Source organism: Notolabrus celidotus, chromosome 7 (assembly GCF_009762535.1).
Source record: "Notolabrus celidotus isolate fNotCel1 chromosome 7, fNotCel1.pri, whole genome shotgun sequence".
In the NCBI taxonomy this organism is placed as follows: domain Eukaryota; kingdom Metazoa; phylum Chordata; class Actinopteri; order Labriformes; family Labridae; genus Notolabrus; species Notolabrus celidotus.
Window position 1 is genome coordinate 20,012,865 of NC_048278.1, and position 21,271 is coordinate 20,034,135.

General features: G+C 41.1%; 2 protein-coding genes across 2 annotated transcripts; both read right to left on the reverse strand.

Annotated features, from left to right (window-relative positions):
* Positions 1–4,844: 4,844 nt before the first annotated feature.
* Positions 4,845–10,543, reverse strand: tyrp1b (tyrosinase-related protein 1b). Its single transcript, XM_034687011.1, is given in 16 exon segments — positions 4,845–5,152; positions 5,227–5,373; positions 5,465–5,644; positions 5,901–6,026; positions 6,029–6,067; positions 7,334–7,379; positions 7,381–7,395; positions 7,397–7,540; positions 7,960–8,154; positions 8,156–8,174; positions 8,907–8,997; positions 9,000–9,014; positions 9,267–9,309; positions 9,312–9,589; positions 9,592–9,626; positions 10,451–10,543. Coding segments are annotated over 16 exon segments (1,593 nt in total). The 5' UTR covers positions 10,465–10,543; the 3' UTR covers positions 4,845–4,946.
* A 419-nt stretch (positions 10,544–10,962) lies between these two features.
* si:dkeyp-118a3.2 (FK506-binding protein 5) lies at positions 10,963–18,498 on the reverse strand. The gene is made up of 6 exons (XM_034687315.1): positions 18,435–18,498; positions 16,988–18,166; positions 15,801–16,118; positions 15,064–15,181; positions 14,281–14,391; positions 10,963–11,821 (listed from the first exon to the last, which is right to left on the reverse strand). The coding sequence occupies exons 1-6, from the start codon at positions 18,496–18,498 to the stop codon at positions 11,647–11,649; spliced, it is 1,965 nt and encodes a 654-aa protein (XP_034543206.1). The 3' UTR covers positions 10,963–11,646.
* Positions 18,499–21,271: the final 2,773 nt, after the last annotated feature.

The following is a 21,271-nucleotide window of genomic DNA, read 5'->3' on the forward strand; positions in this document are numbered from 1 at the left end:
GAGTTTTCTATACATTTTTTGTGTTGCTTAAGAATTAATTATTCCTCTGTAAAATGTAGTAACACAAGAATTGACCTCAAGTATGGTCATGTTTGAATCTGGGATAACAACAATGCGGGATGTCTTTCTATTGCTGTGTTGTCTCTCTGGAATAGTGTTTAAAAGGATTAGCCAGTGGATATTACATAGTTTGACTTTCAAAGCCCACCGATGTGGCCCAGAAAGAAGTATTTGAGAAAAATCTAAGATTCCTGAACTGTTGAGCAAGGACGTCTGTGCCTGCGGTTATATTTTTGAGCTTAGATGCAAGAAATGATTTTTGTATTTTTTTTGCATATTTCTGCATCTAGTTCTGAAACAATGAGCTGAGTTTTTGCCTTGAAGATGTTTCATTGTGGTGGTTATGCTCTTTTTCTCTTTCTCACTTGCTCTTTCTCTCTGTCTTTGTCAAACATGAATATGTTTACTGGATCAGGTTTAGTCAAGGTGTAGGATGAAGTGCATGTCATACAGTATATCACGGAATGACAGCAGCAATAAATCACACGCTTGGAATAAGAGTGACGACAAGAGATAAAGGAGGAGAGGATTAGTCAAAGGAGTAAATCATGTCAAGAAAGCTGGAAAATAAGTATGAACATAGGACAAAGGTGTGTTCAACCTGTGTCAGAAATATGCGAAGGGAGCATGCACCTGTGCTTTTTTTCCAAAATGTTCACAACTTTCACTTTAATTACTAGATTTACTGGGGACAACCTGACAAACAATACAATTGCACACAAATGTCTCATTTATGAAAATAGGAGGCATCTAGGGAGATCCTGTCTGGAGCCTCCGCATTAATCAAAGCCATCTGTTCACATTGCTAGCTTTATTGAATCCCTGCAACCACATACCGGTTTATCCTTTCTCCAGATGAACGACTGCTTCCCGACAGGCTGGCATAACAAGGATTTTAAGATTTTTTATTTTTTTGTGCATTAAACCAGAATGTTACCTACAATATAATTGTTTTTCAATGCCAAACAAGCAGCACATATTAGAGTTCTATTCTTCTTAATAAAAGAACCAATGGACATATTTTCAAGCTTCATTTAATCATAGACTTTCACACAGCTCTTGTTGGAATAGATGCATTAATATGTCTCTTTCTTCTCTTTCATCAAGCAAGAATACGTATTTACCAGTTTCATAACAAGCTCGAATTCTCCTCTCCTTGAACATTTATGATAACTTTGCCTGCCACAAATAATCTGACCTTCTTCAATGTTCACAGAGCTCTTCTTTCTATGCTCGGAAAACTGATGGTTGAGCCTGTCTACTGTGACTGCAGCACTGTCTTGCTATCTTCTGGGGGTGACAGTAAGACGACTTTCATGTGAGCACTCTTGACATGAAAGGCACTAACTATCCTCTCTCCTGAGAGGGTAGCAGTAGCCAAATGATTGCGCTATCCATAATAATAAATCCACAGGACTGTCTTTTTGGTGTCAGTGTAGCCTGCTGGTACAGTGTGAACAGTCAGCTGATGGTGGTTCCAAAAATTCCCTTCTTCCCCATCCATTCCCATGGGATTATTTTTCAAGGTACCAGCCTGCTTTGCAAAACTGCCAATCCTGAGTAATTCAGTCCAGTGCTGAGTCTTAAAATTCTACTTTTCTTAAGGCAAGGTTAAAAATATTCATGCAGGGAGATCTCCTACAGCCACTGTACAAACTGTGGGTGTAGTTATACTAAATTACAGTTGTCATTCTAGATGCCCCCAGTTTCACGTCACTACTGAGTCTTGGCTGTCGCAAGCAAATGAGCTGAAATGAAATTTTGGCGCAGAGAAGAATGCATGCCTACGCCTTCTTCAGTGGGAATGCCTGAAGCAAGAAATAATTAGACACAGTCATGCAGTTCTGGAGAAGATGCTAAATCATCTTCATGAGTTTTAAACCACTCTTTCTTATGAAAACAAGAATCTATTGGTTTACTGTAAAGGCAGCTGCAGGATTCTGAATGTTGCAATGTTAAAGCAGTATTCAGTTTGCTCAAATTGTGTTAATGGCATACAAAATGTTAATTTTAAGGCCAACATCATATGAACCTAAAACATGTAGTTTGAAACATTGTGTGTATCTTTTGTAGGAAGAAACATTGTGTGTATCTTTTGTAGGAAGCTTAGCGCTGGAGCTTTCATGAACATCATTTGTAGCTTGACTGCAGTTTCCTTGTCTTTTCCTGAGTATTGCAACAAACTAGTTTTAAAAAAAGGCCACAAACAGTAAAAAAAAAATCTGAATATGCATGCAGAAGATGTTATAGACCAGGGGTTCTCAAACTTTTTTGGCTTGTGTATCCCCTTTCAAAAACCATTTCGGCCAAGTACCCCCTTGAATGGCCGAGAAAAAACTCAGGAAATGGGAAAATAACATGAATAAATGTATGCATGTGGTTTTACAGTGTCATAATAAAATTGAAATGAAAGATGACACCAATTCTATGCTTTTGTAGTGCAATATTTTTCAGAAATAATTAAGATTGAGGCAGCTAGTACCTTTGATGGCCCAAAGCACACCCATTTATTCTGTCAAACAAGAAGCATTTCAACACAGCATTTCGCACTTTTATTAGCATGCAAAGGTACGTGATCGCTCGCTGAACAATTGATGTCAACAGATGGAGGCCATGTGGTCCAATCAGTTTTGTAAATGATATAGGCCTATTTTATGAATAAATATGCTCAATTGGAAATAGTGCTCTATTTGATGTTCCATTGAAATTAAAATTAAATGTTGTTGATAAAGTTGTTTTGAATCAGATTTTGTTTTAATTTGTTGTGATGCAATTTATGTTATTTATTTATTGTCACATTTGTCACGTAGCCTACCCCTTGCAGTACTCCCAAGTACCCCATTTGAGAATCACTAGACAACATACGATTCAAAAACAACTTAAAGTTTTGCGCCGGTTTTCCTTCGGTGGGCGTGGTTTCCAGCGTATGACGTTTCTCTCAATGCGCTCGTGCTCGCTAGCCCGACACACTACAGGAAGAAGCAATCTCGAACTCAATGGGACAGAGGTGAGGCACGGTTTATGAAAGTGCTTTCACCCCTTGTTCTTTTTCAATTAGAAACAACAGACCCTCGCATGCGGCATTAGCACGGTGGCATTTAGCACGAGCACACTGGGCAAAGTCTGAAGTAATAGCGAGGAAGGAAATATCTTGGCCACGGCTAGCTAGGTCATGATATAAACCAAGCTAACCGGGAAATCCTCGAATGCTAGAAAAAAACTCCAACTACCATGTAAGGGCTACTGTGACTGAAATGTGTTTCTGTTTCTACCACACTGTTGACTATTGCTCTCACAAGTTAGCAACATTACAAGGATAATCCTACGTGCCAGACGACAGTACCCATAGTTCTATAGGAGTCTTTAATTTTCACTAGTCTAGTGAATGCTGCCCAGTTTTACCCTAACTCTGTTTGTTTAAAGCATCTCACTATGCTTGGTTTGATCGAGACTTGGGGAATTTGGCGACCCAGTTAATACCTTGAACTCATGTTCCTCCAGGCAACCTTAGTACCGATGTTCATGTGCCCAGGAGCTTTCAGTGGCGGACAGGGGTCAGAATGGGGACCCTGACTAGTCTGTGTCTGCGTGATGCACCGTGCGTTCTGACACCTTTCCATCAGAGAAAGCATTAACTTTTTCGGCACTTCTAACTCCAGTAGTTCTGTTGCTAGATCGGACCACACAGGCCAGCCTTCATTCCTAGATAGGGAAACTAGTCCTTCTGACTGAGAACACCCAACAAGAGTTGTAGTTTTAGAGGTGCCCTGACCCAGTCATCTAGCCATCACAATTTCGCCATTATCAGAGTCGCGTATATCCTCATGCTTGCCTATTTCTCCTGTTTCCAAGGGACTGAATGTTACTTGCTGCCCAACACATCTCACCCACTGAGAGCTGCTGTTGTAAAGAGATAATCAATATTATTGACTTCGCCCGTCAGTGGTCATAATGTCATGGCTGATCAGTGTATAAAGCTCACATGGTCATGACAGCAGGAGGGCTGCACTTGCATAGTCAGTAACTGGTAAAAAAAATAAAAATTAAATACAACACTAAGTAGATTTTCACATAAAGCTTACTTATGAAGGTAGATATGTCACAGCCTCTTTTGTCGATCACAATTGCAGCCTTTTGGAGACATCCACCAAGTTATAGACATGAGTAACCTCCTATGTGCCGAAGGATATTTGGGGCTCTGTTTTTATATGTGTGTTAAAAATGGCTGATTACTGTGGGGTGAAAAGTGCATGGCTTGGACATGGAACCTGTTCCTCCTGTTGCAGTAATGTGTTTGTTCCACATGGGGGCGGTGTGTGTGCTGTTATAAAGACAGGGATAGTTGCATGGTTTTGACCTGACCCATCAATGAGAAGCAGCATCACATCAAAGTTGTTTGATTTGCTTCATAGCCTCAGGCTACAGACAAGCAAATGTGCCCCTGCAGCAAAAGGCCTTTGGTATTAAGACTTGTGTGTGGTCTGTTTTATAGAGTGCAACATTCACCAAGTTGGGGACATGTGAAAGAAAATGAAACTAGCAAGAAAAATAACTTATTTGATGGCTCATCTTCAAAGTTTATGTACTTTCTCTGTATGGACACAGCCGACACATGTTATTAGGAGCTGAAGAAAAGGCACCGTTATAGTTCCTTGTATTGTCTACTAAAAGCAATTTTCCTGTTCATTGTAAGAGGAACTCCTCCAGGCAGTCTTACCTCTTGACTTCTGTCTCATCTCTGCTACACCCTTTGTTAAAGATACAAACTTATATGAAACTCCAGGTTGAAAGCCAGTTCAACTTTATTAGAAGAAGTGGGGAATAAAAGAATAAAAAAAATTAAAAAATGAAGGGAAATATTAAGGCCTGGCTATAATGATGTAGATTTAGACAACAGACTGCGATTTGTCCAACCTCCTGTCATCCTCTGAGTAGCGCCGGAAAGTCTCCCCCAGGAGTGGCTCCAAGGCCTCGGATGAGCGGTAGGAGCGGGCCCGCAAGGCACAGGCGATAATGCCACCTACCACCGTCACCACAATCACCGCCCCAACAATTGCAATGGTGATGATCTCAGACAGGGTGAAGCCAGGAGCTATGAAAGAAAGACATAGTAAGATCACCGGTGGCCGTTAGGTTTTGTTTTTGTGAATGTTTGCTGCTACTCACTTGGCCACTCGACCTCGTAGGAGTATCCCAGGTTTGCTGGGGCAGGGACAAACATCTCAGCGTTGGTGACAGGAGGCCAAAAAGGAACCATGTTGAATCTCCTATTGTGCCCAATTGGAGCATTCTCCTCAGGATAAACTACTTGACCTGTAATATAAGAGTATAAGGTTTATCCATTTGTTCATCCTTCTGTTTGAGTTATGTTTCTTTGTCTACATCTCATTCCGACTGTGCGAACCTGGTTGGTGCCTGCTGAGCCACTCATCAAAGATTGCATCAGTGAATGTGTGCAGCAGGACAAAGATGGGATCATTTGGTGAGAGGTGGGTCTGTCCTCCTGTCCCATTGAGGAAGAGGTGGGCGAGGTTATGGAGGCTGCGGATCACAGGGTCATATGTGCCCTGGGGGGCACTGTAGCCTAGAAAATACACACAATGAAGGTCGTTAAATGACAACTATCTTTAAAGAAATGTTGTGTAGGAGCTCACCATATGTATGTGTGGGTGGACAGTCTATTTGGCTTTTGTTTGTATACATGCATTTTCACAGTACTACTCAAGCAGCTCTGTAGTCTACACTGCTCACCCTGAATGTGACTATTACTCTGAAGTGTTTGGAGGATGTGAAATGTTAAGTGCTGCATTGATTCTGACCCGTGACGCATCACTGCGGACCTTCAATTGTGTTCCTGAAGCTCTCTGAGGAGGTGGAGTAGAAAGGTGGAGTGTCAAAGGTTTTGAGCTCCAGACAGTCCAACACATCCTTGGGCTCCGGCAGCCTCTGCACCATGGGCCGGGCGTGTTTCCAGCTGGATTCCTTCTGATGGGATTGGTCTCTGTGCCTGGATGATGCAGACAGAAGTCAAGGTCAGAGATGATATTATCCAACTCAAAAGAAATGTAATTACCCCTAAACTCAGAAAAAAAGTCACTTAGATAACAGTTCAGACTCAACAGAAGGGAAGATGATTAGAAATGTTGTATTATTAAACTGCTTTTCAAATCTTCATGGAGGTCTAGACTGGTTTGATCATTCTAAAACATGACAGGTTGGCAGTTTCTTTTTGAATAATTAACGAAAAGTCAACAGTAGTGAGTGAGAGCTCTGAGACTTAACGGAAGTGTTATCTACCCCTTTTGCTCGCATGATCTCTTTCTTTCTCTCTTTTTGTTCTTTTGTCTCCCACGTGTACACAAACACACATAGGTGCTCGAACACATAAACAGAAGGCTACATAACTGAGTTGTCTGTCTGTTTGAAGATTATACCCTCAGATCAAAGGAACCAGTAGACTGCTAGATTCCTGTCTTCGACAAGCACATGCACAAATGAGGCAGCCCCCCTAACCCATTTCAGGAGACGTTGCTTGTTGATGCAGGAAATACCAGGCCTGTCATGACTCTCTAAGGGGATTAATGAGACAGAGCACTCACACGTTAGCAGCTCACATGTTCTACCTGTTTCCAAATTCCCCCAGCTTTGTTCTTGTTCCAAAGCAATTGTTCTAAAATCCATGCCGCCTTCATGTTTTAATAGTAGAGTAACCCAATAAAAGAGGATTGACATTCCTTTATTCCACAAAACCAGATGAAAAAAAAAGTGTGAATTTGGTAGTTTAACTAGTGATTTAGGGGTTGTAATCTTGTGCCAGCATGGAATGAGATCCAATCCCTGCAAATCTGATCACATAAGGTCCAGCTTATTACTGTGGTTACACTAAGTTGTCTTATTCTACTTTAAACTGCCTGGCCCCACTGGGAATTAACACTTGAAAAACGGCTGCATGCTCAGATGTCTGCTACAGGGTTATTAAGGCAACTGAGTTGAAAAAAAAATCTAAATATGCACAATAAACTGGATGCACACAGCAACTCAGCGGAAGTTGTTAACAAGTCAAGTAGTTTCAAACAAACTGTAGTAATAGCGAACACTATCCAATGCAGCACAACAGCTGTGAGGTATTATTTATAGCAGCTTATGTTCTACATGCTCCCTTTATGAGCTCTTTGCCCTCTTTTCCAATGCAGCTGAGACTATGCTTATATCATTGCTGCTCTCCTGCACGGTGCATTATACTGTAGAGTTTATTCCTCGCAACTGTCCTTACTGTTGCAGATGGTGCCCAAAGTGTCATAGTCCTCCACGCTCTCACAGGACTACCCTCCAGCGGGGAGAACACTGAGTTGGAGCTGATGGAGTTGATATCGAAAGAACTCCTGGCTCCCATCAGGTCATCGGTGCAGATGTCACAATCGCTGCCTCCAATGGCAAAGTTCCAGTACGGCAGGGCAAAGGTGGGGTTACCCAGCATATTCTGAAAACAGTACATGGTGTGAAGGATGTTAAGGGATGGAGCAATAGATATAGTTCCGGTGTTCGAAAAAAATTTAGTTAGATTGACTATTTTTTCATCAAAGAACACTGTTTAATCCCTCTCTCCCTCTCTAGTATTCCATTCTCTCTTTCAGTCCTTCAATTTTTCACCAATTCCTTAAATTTCCTCATTTTTTATTTCCCTCTTGGCCCCTCACTGCATTTTCCTCCTTCCTTTGCTTTTTCCGCTTTACTCATCTGGGAGAGCTTTTCTGCTCAGTGTCTGTATATCCCTACATTCTTTCTTTTCTCCCCTTCTCTCATCCTAAGCTTCCCTCATCATTTCATCACCCTAAAGGCCTTCTTTATCTCCTCCTTTACTTTCCAATTTTGTTCTTTTTCTGCTTCCCCTCAACTCACCTGCATGTCTTTCTCAAGTTGCAGCAGGTGGTAGCGATGCCAGGTGACAAAACCTGGGCCCTCATGGGAGAAGTCTATACCTTCAAATGTTGGCTGTTCCGGCCCCAGGAAGGTGTTAGCCACTGAGTAGTAGTGACTCCAAACAAAATAGTTGTATATGGAGATGTTCTCAAACTGCGAGCTGTTACCATCAGGTTCCAAACACCTCCGGGTATCTACAAACAGAGTGAACAGAAGAGCAAATGTCACATTGTGTTTTACCTCCACACTTCTCTAAGATCTCACTCTGCTTATCCTTCCCTTTTTGTAAAGCAAAAGAAGCTGTCTACTTCTCATATCAGTGCGCTTGATGTGTGAGAGTATATTCTTCAGTCAAACTACTATTTAGTAGATACTGTGAGTAGGTATCATTTTTTATGCAGCTTCCTGAGGAAACTAGGCTTCAAATATAAGGCCTCTAGCTAATATCCCATGCTTGGCTGTTTAAATTTGGAAAATTGTATCTTTTCTATTAGAAGGTTAAAAGGGTTCCCCTACCTGGAGCTGAGAATTGCCTCACAAATTAATCTACTGTAATCCTCAACTGACTTGAAAGGATGCTATTCACAGATTCATGTACTGTTACTTAGAAGATTTTAAATCCCTTTACTTGCACCTAAACTGATAATTTGCTAATTTGCTCTTCCACCTGCAGCTTAAACATAAAGCTACCATGAGAAATGTAGTAATTTTCCTGATATTTATAATTTAGCTATACAACTCAGCTTTTAAATATCAGTCTCGCCCACTCTGTGCCGACAGGTCTATGGGCAAACCTGCTGTCTGTTCAATATGCCAATAAAAGACCAAAGATTGGCTAAACAATGATCAATCCTAATTTGGAATGGCTCATTTAATGTCATAAGGCCTTTCAGGGTGACTAGAATAATGCAATGTATGTGTTATACCGTCTTGTCATGATGACCAGGTCAGGGTGCGCGGTCCTCTTGGCTTGGTCCAAAGCATTAATAAAATTCTGCTTCTCGACTTGGGTCATTGCATGATGTTTTTCCTCACTGGAGAGGGGTTAAAGGGGTGGCAGGGGAGAGAGAGTGGTGTTGCCGAGATGTAGGTGGAACAAAGGAAGGGGGATATTATAAAACATTAACAGAGACATTTTTTTCCACCTAACAAATGCTTTCCTCTTCAGTGATGTATTTTTGTACATCTTCTGGCCACTGAGATGTTAAATGGTACAGTGGGGAAAGCATGAGCCACTGAATTTTTAGGTTGCCAATGCAAAGTTTAGACAGCATCCATTCTCTTACCCACAGGGATCCTCTGATCACAGTTCGGTCCAGGTAAGCCCATGGTTTGCACTTCCCACAATCGAAGCCGCTAAAATTCCCATTACACTGGCAAGTGCGGTTGAAGAATCTCATCGGCCACATCTCTCTGTCATCACGCCCAGCATAGGGGTACTGGGGTCCGTAGCGCATGTTGTCGGCTGTAATGGTCACACACTGCCCCCTCCCTGATCTGAAGCCACACTCATCCCCTACCAACCCTGTGGGAGATGGGCAGCACTGGCCAGTCTGCAGCACCTCAGGGGTTACACACGCTCGGGGGAACTGGGCCAGTGTTAGCGTGCACACAGGGTCACCATCAGGAGACCCGCTGTCCACATGCTGCCAAAAACGGGAAAGTGTAATTATGGGGGAAATTTTAGGTAGAGGTGTGTAAGATGGGAGAACAAGGTCGGTAATAAAGTATGTTAGAAAATGTTAGAAACAAAGAGGAAATCTTGTTTTACATCCATCTATCCATCTTTTCTAATCCATTTATCATGTTCAGAGTAACAGGGGCCTGAGTCGATCCCAGCTTACATTTTGTATGATGAAGACAAAAAAAATTCAATACACTGCAGACATACACTTCAATTAGCTCAAGAACAACTTGCTCGCTTTGTGTTGTCATTTTAAAGCCAATTGTCTTAACATTATTCTGAAACTTCACTTCTTAGACGCCCCTGCAGGCGGTACGAGTCATTATTCATAATTCACAAAGCCATTAGCTTTCAACTCTCACAAGCTCAGAAATGCTTTCAACAAAAGACGGCAAGAGATGATCTGCTTCAACCCTTTTTTTTTGGTTAAGATTTGCTTGTCTTTTGAAGCTTGTTGATGAGGAATGAATGAAGGAATGAGTAATAATTTGGCAGGAGCAATTATCTTACAACAAAACAATGATAACAGCCACAGTGAAAAGAACTTTAGAAAAAAGTGTTTTGTATATTTTTTCCAAGATTCTGCATATTATGAATGACTGCAACACGGGCTCATGCGTGTTTCATATCATCTGATATAAAACTATACTTTAATTGTTACAATTTCCAAAGAGCTCAATTTAATGAGTCTCATGTCCACTAATTAATTTTTAAAACTGTCCTTAGGCCATTATTGCCTTCGACAGTTCATTATGAGAAAAATCATCAATGTAGTGTTTCCCCTACCTCTGACTGTGCATGCTGCTCCTCTCTGTCTGCAGATCTGTATCCCCCCAAGAGTCGGCCCTCTCCCCTCTCCTGGCTTAAATAGCGATGAAGCGCATGACCAGACCCCTGTGGAGCTTGTGTAAGCCACACACACATACACACATGAACAAAAACAGTAGAGACACAATACACACAGAAACACTTGGGCTTGGAAGCCTTTTCTCAAACACCCATTCATTTGCCTTGTGATCATAACCCAGTGACGCCAGTCCTGGTTCACAGTAAAAGACCTAACTGTGAGCTAGCATTCATGCTCAAGTCATACTTGGGTTCATTTGTTCAGTTTCAGCAAAGTAACAACATAGCTAACATTCTTCATAATTTGTGCACATATATTAGTCTTTTTTTTCTTCTAGCAACTTTGGTTTAGCACTGAAATCACCAAAATGTTGCCAAAATTTGAGTTGGTACAGAAAAAAAGGACCAGTTGACAATGTCAATGTTATCATTTTAATTTGGAACATCTCAAATCATGATACAAATGTCAGGAGTTATGCAGAATACAAATCAAATTTTACACTTAATCTCAATCATGAAACAATAAGTAGTTGCACATAGGGTAGTGTTAGGCAAAGTCCTGTATGATTCTCACATAGCACTTGATGATCTCACTTAATTGCTGATAAAGTGTAAAAATGTTCATACCCACTACCACTTACATCATTTTCAGCAGCTCCATACAGCATAACTGATGTCGTCAGTATGAAAAACATTTCTTAACTATTTAATTTCAGGCTAAAAGTTTGCATAACCACTCAAAAACCTTGGAAACATGGTTATTTTTCTCATTAACACACTCATCTTACAAATTGTACATGCACAGAGTATCCTTAAACATGCTCTCCCTGTTCACTCATTTACACAGGAGTTCTCACCTGTTAATGCAATCTTTGACATCAACACATTCAAACACACGACAAATGTGTTACAGTATCTGTTTCTTTGATTTCACACATGCACAAACACACACACAAACACCCTCATACACACACGAGCATCCTCACAATGCACCCAGACAAACAACATCTGATATAAATGTGTTACATATTCTGTAGTTATTCAAGGCAGTCTGTGTTGGGTTGGTTAATAAAGAGTAATTTATGGCAAGTGGCTTTTTGGGGTTTTATTTAGAACAAACATAACAGTTAGACCTCTTAGAGAGTGGAAGTCCTGAGGTCTTGTGAGGAGTCTGGTCCGCGTCCAATGGTGCCTGACTCCACAGTGGAGCTTGGCGGGAGGTTGGACATGGCTAATGCATGCTCTTCTTCCTGCGCCTCTGTGTTTGGGGCCAGAGTTGAAGCCACACCAGATAAGTCAAGCGATGCTACCCTGGTGGAGAATACAGTGAGGCTGTCAGCAGTTATTTAACAGTTGCAAGAAAATACATTTCAAAGGAAAGAAATGAAGATTTGGCCAATGTGTAGCAGAACTGTTCACTGACAATAAATAGACAATGTTTAGACTTTTTTTCTATGGAAATATGTGAGGGCATTGTCCATTTTGTTTTACATGAAAGAAAATATAGGCCCATTCTGTTGGGAAACAAACGGTAGATTCAAACACAACTTAATGTCTTCATAACAGCCGTAAAGCTGCACTTGAGCATTGCATCAGAGTAAATGGGAGTAGGCTCTGTTTATTTAATGACTTCCACACCAGATGGAGAAGCTTACAAACTGTGTTGGAAGAAGCTACAGTGAGGCTCAATGACACCATTAGATATAAATAGATCACTTGACATTATTGACTAATTGCAGGTGATGTTGTCCCGGGTGGACAAATTTCTGACAGTGCAGCGTGCCCCAGTTGATTTACCCTCAAGGGTATCCAAAGTGCTAACCCAAGTGTCATTCCAGATGTATACAGCGGTCATCCATTACTTTTTCTGCTGTTGTCTGACATGATGCACAGTAAAATTTTGCTACCTTGAGACCTTCGAGATTACTAAGTTTCAGGGTCAGATAAGATCTGTTTTGTTATGTAAAGCATTGTATAATTACTTAATATAGGATATTCAGGCTTCTTCAGTTAATTAAGTTTTGGATCTCCCCTTTCTTTATTTTCAGTTGTTAGTCCTATTTAATTACTCGTGCTTTACATTTGAAATCCTTCTCTCCCACTCCTGCCTTTTCTGCTGCCCAAGTGGCTAAATGCATGATATATTTAGCATGGAGAAATGTAGGAAAAGTGGCTTCAGGATTTTAGTCTGATACAGAATCAAGGTCAATAAAGGTCCAACATGCCGTTATGAAGAAAACAGTGCTTGAATACTAATATCTTTGGCTTCATACAGCCATTAATCTTTTTGAGAGAAACACTTGGCGTTATATTCTAAACGTGTTTGTCAGGAAGAAACTTGGTCAAAGAGAATTTCTAAGATAAACACGGTCTCCATACGGCTTTTATCTGGCTTACTGTAGTCATCTACATTGACTGAATCTGCTTGCTGTTCACTCTGGTGTCAGGCATCCCTGTATGAACAAGGAGCAGTCGTTTGTGCTTTCATTGTTGAGATGGTACTGCTGCTAAAGATGCGACTTTTAGATAGTATTCTAGTGACTTTTGTGGTTACTTGGAAGTGTTTTTACTGATTCTTTCTTCCAATGACAACTGGATTGTCACTGCTGCAATAAAATCTCTTAACAAGGACACATTTCAAGATGACACTGACGACTGTTAAATAATTCAGTGTTGCTTTGTTATCGTCTGTGCTCGGCACGCATCAGATTTCTCTTTGTGTCTTTCACACAGTCACTCGCATAAGCAGCAGACATAGATTTCTTTTCCTATAAACTCAAATGCTCTCAGTGTCTGTCTTGACTTCTGGCTTTTTTTATTCTCATATTTTCCCACAATCTCACCCCATTCTTTCACATGGTAACACCCCAAGCACGTACACACACCTTTGGCTTATTATTGATCCAAGCCTGCTAGTCTTATTAGTCCAAATAGTAGTATTACCCGGTAATGCTTGGGTTCACGAGACTCACACTCGCATGTGACCCAGTGAGCAGCCTAGCTTACTAAACAGCCAGGAGGGAATCAGCTGAGAAGCGCATAACTGGTAGTTCCTGTGAACCACAAGTTTTCAGGTCAGTACACCCCATTTATTTGTCAAGCAATGGACACATCTGACATCTGGCTAGTGTTAGTGACATGGAGGTTTATACTGTATAAGTCAGTTTGTAGGGAGAGAAAGATCAAACTCCATGGGGGAATCTGAGAAAGAGGGGAAAAAGCTTTGCAGAGAGTAACTTGCTGAGCTGAGTGAGATCATGTCAACCTTGAAATGGAACAATGAAATGGTTTAGATGAGACCTGGGTGCGTTATTTATAACTCCCAATAAATCTAAGATGTTTTCAAATGTTTGTCCTTGGCTGACAATGAGAGCTGTGCTTAGTTCAGTTCATTAGGAGCTGTCTGCACGGTCTGTGGATACCTTGTCTGATTGTCTGAGTTTTTTAAAGTATCTGTAACAGATGCCACTCCATGGCCTTCACAGTCACCAGATCTATGGGAGATTTCAGACTGATGTGTTAGACAGCGCTCTCCACCACCATCATCAAAACGCCAAATGGGCAAATAGATTTTGGAAGAATGATGTCCACCCCTCCGGTAGAGTTCCAAAGAAAATTTATGTTCAGAAGCACTGAAGCTGTTCTGGCAGCGTGTGGGGCCATTACGCCTGGCTTTTCCTTTAATTCATAGCCCGTCTGTATGAATTTATGCATACAGTTATCTATATAACCACTAGTGATGTTGGGAAGATGTTTATATGTGAACATACTGTTGCGTGTTCCCGTTGCCTGCAGGAAGTGTGTCGTCGCTGCAGTCACCTCCTGTAGCTGCCTCTGGCTCAACATACCCTTCCTCACATGCTCGTTGCCCGGCCAGGGTACTGTGCACACACACAAACACAAACAGACACAGAATCTCAGATATTACCATTGTTGCTGACTGTTGCTCTTCTACAAATTAACTCCATGTTACATTGGGCCTTGCCAAAAAAGAATAAAAAAACTAGTACAGCACATTACAGATGAAACACAATCCTCTTTTTTGAGAGAAATAGTGGACCAGTGCTGAATGTAGTCTCCTCATGTCATCATCTATCATTGTGGAAATGTGAGCTGCAGCCTGGGCAACATCAGAAGCAATCATGTACCAGCACTGCTGTAAGTCCCATCTGTGATTGTAGCGCTGTTGGTACTACAGCTAGCAATCAGATGGCTTATTTCAGCTATTAGAGAAGAAGCACAGGGATATGGCTTCTGCTAGTGTGAGTGCAGGCTAAGTATTATTTTGATTCTTGCTCATGATATATAAAGACCAGACAAGAGTTTGTTTAAAGACTGAGCCAGAATAGAAAGTCGTGATACAGAGCAGTAAGATTAGTTGTGTAATAGAAATCTATATTTATATAAGACTGTTGGGTGTATAAATTCTCAATCTTAAATTATGTCAATGCATAAAATATTGGCTTAAGGCAGCCTCTCTGTTGAGTCCAATTTTGCAGCTTTAACTTTTTTGAAAGAGTTTTCCCTGGTGCACAGAATCTGATTCTACCTACCTGTTTTTGTTTCGACATTTGAGGATATAGACAATGATGATAACAGTCTCCAAAACCAAGAAAACAGCAGCAGAAATAGCCCCAATCTTCCATGCCTCCAGGCCAAGCTCACTCATTTCTAAAAAGACACATCGAGACAGAGAGCAAAAAGAGGAGGGCAGAGAATCAGAGAGACATAGATATAGAGGGGAAGAAACTGTAGTGTACCCATAAGAACATGAAACTGCTGCACTAAATCACATTAATCCTGTCTGGAAATAATAGTTGTCAGAAAACAAAGCTTTGTAGAGATCTATTTGAAACTTACGTGATGCATAGGGGCATAAAAGTGGCATAAAGTTAACATTTCTCCACCATTGTACTAAAGCAGAAAATAGGAAATTACATTGACAGGTTGGGGTGGACTAGAACGTTGGGAACATCTTATCACAGAGTATGTAGTTAGCCTGCTCCACTGCTTATTCAAATGGAACAACATCAAGTTGGCCATCTGCATATTTAGTTGGCAGAATCATGATGATGATCTGTTTTTCTCTTCTTTTCTCCACCCAAGTTTTAAGCTGCAGAAAGTCTGCTGTAATATACTTGTCAGAGAGGCAGTTTTGAAACTGCACTGAGGACTACAGTTATTATTGGTATTATGAGAAAGATCATTCCCCCTCAAATCTTTCTTTATGGGGTCACTAGGAAAGCTTGCTTTTATGTAATTTGATTTCTGTTTCTGTTCTATTCTTTACCTGCGGGTCCAGCTGCATCTTCCACCAGCTCATTGGCCTCCCCGGGTTCGTCAGCCTCTACCTGAGGGACTTCTGCCAGAACATTTTTCACAAAATGATCCAGTGTAGGCTGGGCCACAATAGGGTCATTTGGCAGAGCTTCATCAGTAGGGGTGATGATCTCATTGCCATGGTTAGATGTCTGATCACTGAGGGTATTTTCTGCCATCTCCACCTCTCCTAGGGTTGGGCTTTGGGTGGGAGTCTGGTTCTCAGGACTGTTCTCAATGGAAACTTCAGCACCATCGTCAGGCTCTGGCGCAGAGATCACCAGCACTTCTGGAAGAGGGGTTTGGTATGTGTCACACATGTGAAAATGAAGCCAAGAGGCAAAGGTTCAGGGTCTGTTGAGTGTCCCTATGGAATGTAGAATAATGCATAAATGTGCTGCAGCCCAGTGTAGCAAGTGGACCATGATTTGTGTGGCTTGTAAGTGCATATGATCTAACTTATCACACTGTCTGTACTGCACAAGTTTTTGCATGTGTCACAATGATCATTGGGCTTTCTGTGAATTTTTAAAAATCTGGACTGATAAATGATTAATCTCCATGTCAAGAGATTTGGGGTAAATATTTCTCTGCAGAGCTTTCTATAAAAAGCATGAAAACATTTCAAAACCTCTTTAACCAAACTGCACAGCTATCACAACTGGGGCAGCTAATGTTGAATGTTGTAGTTTTGGCATTTCCTGATGAAAGTTTGTTGCTGATGTTATTGTCAAGTGTAATTAAAAGGCTATTAATCACTAGTTAAGAGATTTGCTCTCTTAAAGTAGGTTAAGTTGCAAACCATGTGAGCTTAAATAAAGCTGCTAAGTCTTATACAACTGAATGTTTAAAGATGAATACTATTGCAGTTTAAGTTCTTGTGACCGCATTTATGAACAGGATTTACATTTCAAATAGTAAACAGATACAGATGTACTACAAGCTTAAAAGTATGGAGTTAACTGCTAATATTAGATGTAAGTGGACAAGAAGATAAGGATTTTGACAGGCTGCAGGTATTGTTTGTAGGCTCTATAGAACATAGTTTCAGTCCACCACATTAAGACCATATTTGTCTCCAAGTTTGTTGCACAAAGCAGGCCTGACACTTATTTATTCCCATTTCTTTATATTTATCTTATTGAAACAATGTCTCACCTTGGTTGTCTTTGTCACTGCCATGCAAGTCCTCCAAAGCAATCTGCTCCTCTTCTTCCTCTTTTTGGTCACCCACGCCCTCACCTTCCGAAACGTTGTCCTCTGTTATGCTCACTCTATGATTTTCGCCACCTTCTGCTCCAATCTCTTCAACTGCTTCCTCCTCTATCACTAACTGTCCTTGTTCATCCTTTATCTCTGTTTTTATAGTATCCTCCACTATGTTTACCTCCTCCTCCTGCTCTCCTACAATAGTTTGTGTTGTGTCTATTTCATAATTATCAGAAGTTGGGACTAACACCTCTCCTTCCTCACCATCCACCTCAGCTTTTTCTTCTGGAGCTACCTCCACAGCCTGTTCATCCTCTATCTGCTCTGCCAAGCTAGAATCAGACTCTACCACAGTCTCCTGCTCTGACTCTCCATCGGCTGCCACCTCCACAACAGCTGGAGGTTCCTCTGCCACCTGTGTTTCAGCCTCGGCTGCTCCTTTTCCTTCCAACAACAGAACTTCCTTGTTATCCTCCACGCCTGCATCATCCACGAAATACCCATCTGTCTTCTCTAAAGCAGCCACAGTTCCTTCTACAACCTCCTGAATAACTTTGGTGTCTGGAGACCCATCAATGACCTCCACCTCCTCTGTTTCACTGCCTCCAGTTTCTACACCTATTGCTATTTCATCTGCAGATTCACCGTCAATAACTTCTTTCCCCTCCTCAGCTACATCTACAAATGCATCAACATCTGCTATCCCCTGCTCTTCATCATCAGCATTTTCTCTTTCCTTAGGGTCAGTTTCTTCACCGCCTTCCTTTTCCACTACCTGCTCCAACACCTCTGCCCCCATGTCAGTTTCAGTCTCTCCTTGTACAGCTCCCAGTGCTTCCTTCTCTACTGTTTCCTGCTTTGGTGACTCTTCTGCCTTTGCTTCACCTCCTCCTTCTGCCTGCCCCAGAGCTGCCTCCACCACCCTCTCCAGCAGCTCCTTCAGCACTTCCTCAGCCCCACGACCCTCCACCTGCTCTGAGGCGTCTTGCACTGCTTGCTGCACCTCCTCAAGACTAGGGGGGGCCACTACGGGTACCACCTCTGCTGGGGGCAACTCCTGTTCCTGAGGTAAGGTCTGGCCTTCATGGAGGGTGAGTGATGTGGATGATTGGATGGAGGTAGGTAGATCTAAGGAGAAAGTATAGACATTTTTGGTGTTTGGTTGTACTAAAAAATGGCTGGACCACTCAAGAAACAGGTCCAACCATAATTAGTCTTGAACCACTTAATGAGAAATATCTTCATATTCTAAATCTCTACAGTTTATTGATTGGTTATGGAATAATTTGTTCAGTCACTCATTATTATACATTGCTTGTAGTTGGCTATTCAATACTAAAAGTACAAAGATTCAGTCATGGAGATAAGTATACTTGCTTGCATAATGCCACCCTACCTTCAGCAGTGCTGTGTTGTATCAACAAAACCACAAGGAATCCTTTCAAAAAGCGATACTCCATGTTGCTAGAGAAAACATAAAAAATACACTCCAAAACAATATTGGCCTCTCCCAGGAATACACTCTTTGCTCCCCTTCGTCCCCTCAATCTTTCTCAAATGTGAAGTTTGAGTGTGTACACCACCACAAGACATACACAGAGTGTGTAAACTCTGGATGGTTGGACAGTAAGTTGGATAGGGAGGGAAATGTTAGCAGGTGACGCTAAAAGGAGGGAGGGTGAAAAAATGAACACAGCCATGCTAAATATTGCCACCCTGAGGTGTCTTCTGACCACCAGGTGTCCCTTTTGGTAGTTGAGAAGGGTGGGGGGGATCAGTAAAGTAGCACGTCAGTGTTAAGTGCTTTTAAGACCCTTACAAGGGCTGTGGTGAAGCTTGGGCGGCATGTCACACACACAATGAACTCTGGAGGAGCAATTATAGGTGGGCTGTGAGTTTGGGGCGTGAGTGATGCCACCATTAGGAGTTGACATAGAGCTAGAATAAGTAGAAACAAATACAAAATAAACTATGTTCATAATATATGTTCATCATAATTTTTGCAAAATACTTAGTAAATGTAGTGTTCATTTTGTTCATTTTTTGTCAGTCTGTCATAAAGAAAATGTGATGCTTCAATGGTTTCTTATGTGTAAATGTGTTACAGGTGTTTTTTTTTTCACTTTCTTATTACAGCCATTCTTCTACTTCTGCACTAAACAGGATACTTCTATGTTACCAGTCTTGTGTGCATAGCTAGTTTAAGCACGGCAAGGTGATGCCTCATGGTTTCTGACAGTTCAGTTTTCTAATATAGACTTCATGTCTATCTTATTATGTAATACAAAGAACATTTGCTACATGGATGTCTGGTGTGTGTCTGTTCAGTCTCACAGAAGTATGGTTGGTGTAGGAATTCTGTACATAGAAAGTGGAAGTGGGTGTAGCATTAATTGGGATCTATCCATAGCTGTACAGTGTCAAACACAGTGTATTGCCAGAGGCAATGAAAAGCTCCCTGTTGAGTTTTTGTGGAGCAGTTTATTTATATTCAGATCCAGGTTAGCATCATTGAGACATCCCAAGTGTACACAACAAACACTTGGACTGAAGTGTTTAAATTTCCTCTGTGGAGGCAGCCAGGTATGAGACTGAGCATCTGTGTTTTTCAGTGACAAATGTGTCTGTTGACATTGGAAGAGAGGTGATATTGATGCCCGATTTAAAGCAGGGAAACACTCATTCCAGGCTGTAGGTTTAAGGCTCAGTAATGAATTGAATGATTTTTTAATAAAACTTTGTGCTATGTTTATTTCACAAAACTGTTGTGTGTTAAGAAATTGGCTCTGTTATTCAGGTGAGTTCAAAATGGAGCAAAATTACAGGTGAAAAATAAAGATCAGCCATCTTTACTTCAGTAGATGATCAAAATGGCTAGGTAAAACATTCTTGGTCCTACCAGCCCTGTCAAGAAAAAAAAAACTGTCTAGCGACAGTGCCATGTACAAACTATAATTTTGTGAAAAGTTCATTTACTTTGTAATTTAATTAATATAGAAAGTGAAATATTATAAGCCTTTTTTATTTAATTTTGATGATCAATACTTATAGCTCATTATATATGATAAACAGTATCTCAAGTAATTAGAATATGTTCTTAGAGCAGTCAGAAAAGTATATATAATGCAGAAATATCCAACTTCTTAAAAGTGTTCATTTATACACACAATACTTTGTTGGGGCCCCTTTACCACAAACTACTGCATTAATGTGGCGTGACATGGAGGCGATCAGTCTGTGGCACTGCTGAGGTTTATTATTGAAGCTGAGGTTGCTTTGATAGCATCCTTCAACTCATCTGTATTTTTATGTTGTGTGTTTTCCTCTTCCTCTTAAAACTACTTCATAGGTTCTCTATGGGATTAATGTCAGGCGAGTTGGCTGGCCAATTATGCAGAGTAATGTGGTCAGCAGACCATTTGGTAGTTCCGGCACTGTGGGCAGGTGCTAAATCGTGGTGCTGCGTGGTGGCTCTTGATGCACTGACACCAACCTCCGTCAACTCCTTGTGAAACTCTCCCCAAGTGCTTGTAACAAGTTTATCATTTACTATGGCAATATGAATATGGCATTTATACTTAACATATGGCTTATTTATTGTTAACTTGATGAATATGACATACAGATTGAGTCCCAAGTGCTTGATAGATGTCTTTATGACAGCCAGTTTAAAACCTAAAATTTGAATAATTTCTATCCTAATTCACATCATTTCTGTTTAGACGTCTGTCTATTATCTGTCTGCACTTCACGTTCCCTCTCCCATATAAGAAAACTAATGCTTTTGGTAAATATTAACATGGTTGCCCTGTGATTTGCCCAATAACAGTAGCCCTTCTTGGAAGCCTTAATGTGGATGCCTTTCAATGAAATCAGCTGATGCTGACCAAAGGCACCATTGACTCTCATGCCAAAGGACCAGCGTGACAGAACTATAAACTGTCATAGAACCAATAATATTCCTGACCCGGCAGCTTACTATCCAACTGGCTTCTCAGCAGGCACACTGACAGCCTGCTCCGAGCTATGAAACTAACGATGGAAATAATAGAGACTTTTTCGCTGTCAGTGTTGGTATAAGAACATGTCAGTGTTATTCTCTGTGGTCCATGTGTTTCCTTTGAAGCTACAGGGGGGGCTGCACAGTGATCTCTACTTCGATTCAATGTACTTGACAATTCTGTGCCAAATCTGTACTTGTGCATATCAAGAGTCTCTGTTCTCTGTCACAAA